This window comes from Antechinus flavipes, chromosome 4 (genome assembly GCF_016432865.1).
Source record: "Antechinus flavipes isolate AdamAnt ecotype Samford, QLD, Australia chromosome 4, AdamAnt_v2, whole genome shotgun sequence".
In the NCBI taxonomy this organism is placed as follows: Eukaryota; Metazoa; Chordata; class Mammalia; order Dasyuromorphia; family Dasyuridae; genus Antechinus; species Antechinus flavipes.
Genome location: NC_067401.1, coordinates 447852335 through 447857973, shown reverse-complemented (window position 1 = coordinate 447857973; position 5639 = coordinate 447852335). Strand labels below are relative to the sequence as shown.

General features: G+C 36.9%; 1 protein-coding gene across 1 annotated transcript; it reads right to left on the bottom strand.

Annotated features, from left to right (window-relative positions):
• Positions 1-4372: 4372 nt before the first annotated feature.
• On the bottom strand, positions 4373-5176 carry LOC127560443 (general transcription factor IIF subunit 2-like). Its single transcript, XM_051995026.1, has one exon. The coding sequence runs from the start codon at positions 5174-5176 to the stop codon at positions 4388-4390; it is 789 nt and encodes a 262-aa protein (XP_051850986.1). The 3' UTR covers positions 4373-4387.
• Between the last annotated feature and the right edge of the window lie 463 nt (positions 5177-5639).

Here is a 5639-nt window from a genome sequence, read left to right as displayed (position 1 = left end):
GGGTAATTGGGATAGAAGTTCCACAACTTGTTATTCTACCTTTTCTTTTTATCATTTCCCTCTATATTATTGATTCTTCATTTTTCTAAATATGTTTCTTTTGTCTAACTCTGTGAGACACCTGTTAGACTTTTAATTGGTCAATTAACTCTATAAACTAATCTAGATAGTATTTTTTACTTTTATATTAAGTCATACAGTGGTTAGAGCATTGGCCCTGATTCAGAAGATCTAAGCTGAAATCAGATACTTCTGTCTGGGTGTCCTTGGGCAAGACATTTAACCTTAGTCTGCTCAATTTTGCTACATGTAAAACTGAACTAAAAAAATAACACCTAACTCTCTAGGTTGGAGAATTAAATATAATAATATTGTAAACTGCTTTACAAATCTTAAAATCCAATTTTATTATTGTTTAGTCATTTCTGACTCTTGATAACCCCATTTTGAAGTCCTGGCAGATATACTAGAATAGTTCACCATTTCCTTCTCCTGATGATTTTACATATAAGAAAACTGAGGCAAAAGATATTAAGTGACTTGCCTGGGGTCATACAGTTGGTAAGTATCTGAGGTTATATTTGAACTGAAGAAGATGAATCTTCCTGATTCCAAACCCAGTCCTCTATCAGTTGAATCACCTAGTGGTCCTAAAATCTCATGCAAATACTAATGATGATGATGCTAACATTATCACTCATGAGTACTGAATACTTCTTCAATTAGATTGTTCTTTATTTCTTTAAAGAAAATTTAATAATTATACCAACAGAAGACTGATATTGTTAACTACTTTGGTTTTTATAATTTTTATTTATTTTTAATGGAATTTCCATTTCTATTATTCTCTTTTTGATTTTGTTACTGCTATATAGAAATGTTATTAATTTTTGTGTTATAGAGATACTTATTGTTTTTTTACTAATTCCATAGAGTTTTCTAAGCAAACCATCATAGCATCAGCAAAGAGGGACATTTTGCCTTTTCTTTATCTCTCCTGATGCCTTCAATTTCTACCTGTGATAATATGCAACTAAAAATGATTCAATAGATATCAGACTGGGAACCATACAGAATCAATTCATAACATCATAATTTAGAACTTGAAGGACTTTGGGGGAAATTGGACCCTAGAGATGGTAGATGACTTGTTGAAGGTAATGCAGATATCATAGCATAATTGTGGTTTAAATGAAATTGTTCTTATTCCATGGTTAGTGTTCTTTCTACAATGCTATATCATCTTTTTTTAATAAATAGTCTTTGTAACTAGATTAAGGAACAATGGATAGACATTTTCAGAAACATGCTGGTACATGCAATTTTTTTTTCTAACTTAGGAAAAATTCCCCATCACATTGAGTAAATTCACTGCAGCAAATTTAGGGGAAATTGTGAACAAGAATTGTGTACAAAGAAAAGGATAGAGAGATAATTTATTTATATCTATTGATAATCTATATCAATAGAGGTAGCTTCCATGCTGGGAGCTCCTTATCACAAAGCACAGATCTTGAAAAGGAAAGAAAAGAAAAATAAAGGCATTAAAATGATATATATCAAATCTCAAACTATGTTCTAGGCAGTATACTAAATACTTCCGATATATAAAGAAAATTGAGCTTGTTCTTCACTTCAAAGGGATTATATATATTAATGAATAAGTAACCAGAAGATTTATGTTTTTAAATACATGAGGATGGAGGAAGGAATTTAACAACACTGTTATCATGGGCTCTACAATCTAATAAGGAGATAATATCACAACACAAATAAATGTCATAAGACATTGTCTTTAATTACCTAATAATAAATGGAAAGAAGTAAGATATGTGCTCAAATATGGGTAATAAAAGGCAGTATATAGTAAAAGTCAGAAGTGAAGTCTGAACAGAATAAATTATCACTTCTGGTAAAGGAATTAGGAGGAGCTGCATGGTGAATGACTTTTGAGTACCATGCTAAGGATTTTGGGTTTCAAAAAACATATATCCATTGTTAACATAAGGAAAAGCTTCCTAATGTAATGCCGGAGAAACTGAGGCAGGATAGAGATTAGAGAACAATTTAATATTTTATTTGAAAGAAAGAGATTTACTGGGACCAAATGGATTCATGGTTTGGTCCCAGGACTGAATGAGACTATAGTCTCCAAGAATCCAGCAGCTAATGTAGATTCTTTTATAGGATAACAAGAATGATCACATAATGGGGGAAATACCTGATATGGGAATGACCTAAGGGGGGAGGAGGGGAGGCAACTAGGATGACATAATGGAGTGAGGTACCAGAGAGACTCCTGATATTCTAATGATGTCTAAAATGGATAAAGACCTTTATCCCATCAAATATTAAGAGGGAATGATTATAGCCTGAGGTCTAAGATATAAGACCTTTATTCAATCAAACATTCTAATGATTAAAAGGGAATGGTTATAGCCTGAGGCAGAATGAATGAAGTAGAATAATTAGGGAAATTGGGTCAGGACATTAAAAGGGAACTGTGGCACAACACTAACAATCAACATTATCCAAAAGTGAAATTAATTCACTTGAAAAGTAATATTTTCTCCATCAATTGTACACTAAGTAAAACCTGGATGAGCACTATTCAGATTTGATGTAGAGGGATCATTTTTTAGGCAATGATTGGACTAGATTGAGGTACCTTACAATTCTGTGCTTCTGTGATGCTGGGATTCTATAGGGCAAGGAATCTATTTCTATAAGCAATGAAGCCATCTAATGAAATGGCCAAAGCTGTCCTACATTATTGAGTCTGGCAATAGCGTGTAGAGGAATCATGGATCAGTGATATAGAACTGAAAGAGATTTGAATCCACCTAATCCAATTCCTTCTTTTTATAGACATGTGTGGGTCAGAAACCATTAATAAAACAACTGGACAGATCTCTAGAAGCAAAGCAAAGTTTATTATACATTCTCCAGAAGGGCGTCCCACCCATCGAGCAGATAATCGAAGGGAGGAGGCACCATAGGGGGCAGGGTCAGCACTTTTATCCCTAACGCAAATTCCCCCTCCCACCACTGACCCTCATCTTTATTGGCTGAGGATCTTACATTCTAAACGCGGGAACTATCCAAGAAATTGAACTTGACCAACAAGTACACTTTACTCTTCACAGATTGCTTAAAGTTTTGAGGAAGGCTGCAGGGTTTGCTTAGTACAGTCACAAGCCCACCCTATCATCAGCTTCTTGTGGGCATATGGATAGAGGTCTTCCTAATCACTCTTATCTTCTCCTTGGTAATTGTCCCTATGTGGCTGAAATAGGGAGGATAACAGGAAGGGGGCTTAAGTATGCCCTTAGGGGGATGACAGGGAGGGAATAGCAGAGAGGAGACTTTAAGTATGTCTTTAAGAAGATAGCAGGAAGGAGCTTTTGTCTTTAAGAAGATAGCAGGGAGGAGACACTTTAAGTGTGCACTTGACTTAATGCTTAAAGTCCTTCAGGCCTACTCAAACTTTGAAATAGATGAAGCCTTACTCAATTTTCACAACTGTCTTGAAAGATCTCACTTTATCTCGTTCAGACAGAAAAGTAAAACAGTCTCTACCCTCAATAAATTTAAATTAGGAGAGACAACATATAGGTACACTCATAACAGAAAGTGGGAAAGCAACTTGGAAATTGACAGACAATGTGGATGTGAAAAATGTAGTCTAAGAAGATAGTAGGGACTTTATTTCTGGGATTTCTTATAAATCACCAAATCAGCAAATATGAAACCAAGTTTCCAAATGACCTAATCCTTTGATGTTCTAGAGTCCTCTTATATTGATTGGCCATTGTCTTGGATCAAGCCAAACTTCACTTCTATCCCAGGCTTTTTTCCTACTATCTGCCATGCCACAAAAATACTAAGCCCTCCTTTTATTTCCAGTTTTGAAAACAATCAGGGATTCTCTCTCACTCTCTCTTTTTTTTTTTTCATTCAGGAGACTGTGGTGGTCTCTCTTTCTCAGGTTTATTTTGAATCAATTGTCCACTGTGGGCAGATAATGACAAAGTTTCATCCAAGAAGACATCTGCTGTTAATTCAAGTCTTTCCTATGGTGTTAGAAAACCTTTCCTCATTTGACATTTTAAAGTCAACACTTGAAAACAAAACCAATTTTTAAGCAAAACAATCCCTTGTATTGGCTTATTACAAATTTCTTTTATAAATAACTTCCTTCCTCCCCAAACTTTAGAAACTTTATTTAAAAAACAAAAAAGAAATGAAGCTGGAGGAATTAAAAAGTACCAGTCACTTTACTCTTCACAGATTGCTTAAAGTTTTGAGGAAGGCTGCAGGGTTTGCTTAGTACAGTCACAAGCCCACCCTATCATCAGCTTCTTGTGGGCATATGGATGAGGTCTTCCTAATCACTCTTATCTTCTCCTTGGTAATGTCTGTACTCTGGCTTCAGTTCCCAGGTATTTTTGTGGGTTCCCTTAACATTGTAAATGCCTATTTCTCTCAAGATTTCCTTCAGGTATATCACAGGCTGTTTGGTGATGTCCACTAAATCCTTAATATTATAATACTGATGTTTTTCAAAAGCTGAAAACAACATGTCCAAAACCTGTTGCTTATCAGCTCTAGCCCGCTTTCCATCTTCTTTCTTTTTCTTCTCATATTCAATATTGTATTGATGATTAGCCACAGGTTTAAAATTTGTTGTAACAGCTTTGTCCAGCTGCTGTGATAATCTTACAGGTTTTGAAGATTCTTCTATCTGTAACCTCTTCAATCTCATATAGTTTTCACTGGCAGCAGGTCTGCATTCAGCACGTTGTACCACTATTCCCTCCAATGAAAGTTTATCATTATTACCGCTCTCAGAATTTTCTTCAGGCTGGCCTTCTGATGAGCTCTCTGTAAAGATTGTCAATGTCTGTCCTCCCACACTTTGCAAGAGAAACGGATGTTCTCTGGGAGCACTAACAGAAGCAGGTTTTCCACCAATATCATGGATATTTGCAAGTTCCTCATTCAAGGTAAAAGATACCTCAGTCCTTCCTTGATTCTTTGCAATTCTCAGCTTTCCTACTTCTCCTCTTCCTGAGGCTTTGGCCCACTGCTGAGACAAATACTTAGGAACCTTCACTAGCCATACGCCGGTGTTTTGCTTGGCGCCGGTCAAGTCGAACTCTCTGCGCTTGGCCATGGCTCAACTCCGACGCCGTCACCGATGGAGTAGAAGGGAGTGCGGGTTTGGAGAAGGAGGTCCGGAGGTCGCTCGGACAAACTCAGTCAGAATCAAGACTAGGAAAGACAGAGAAGTGGAGGCAGGCTCTCCTCTTCCGACTCCCCAATGAAACCAAGATCCGAAGGTGTGGTGATCTTCTTTTAAAATAAGTAAAATAGTTCTTTCTGGGGGAGAGGGTAGGTTTCTCGAGGAAGGTTTCTCCAGGGAGATTTTCTTGGAGGCAGCCTTAGTATCAGTTCAGATCCATAATTACAGCCAGGTGATAAAAGTTCAGATCTTTTATCTCCAATATAGCCCGGTTGGCTTAGAGGCCTATCTCTCTGCTTACTTCCAAGAGCTCTTGCCTCTTTGTCCTTTGCTTCTGCCTCTGCTTTCTTCAGCCTCTAGAGCCAGCACCAAGTTGAGCCCGTCTTGCCTCGGA

Excerpts from the sequence above, each read along its gene's own strand:
- LOC127560443 (XM_051995026.1), bottom strand. The coding sequence starts at position 5,176 with ATGGCCAAGCGCAGAGAGTTCGACTTGACCGGCGCCAAGCAAAACACC.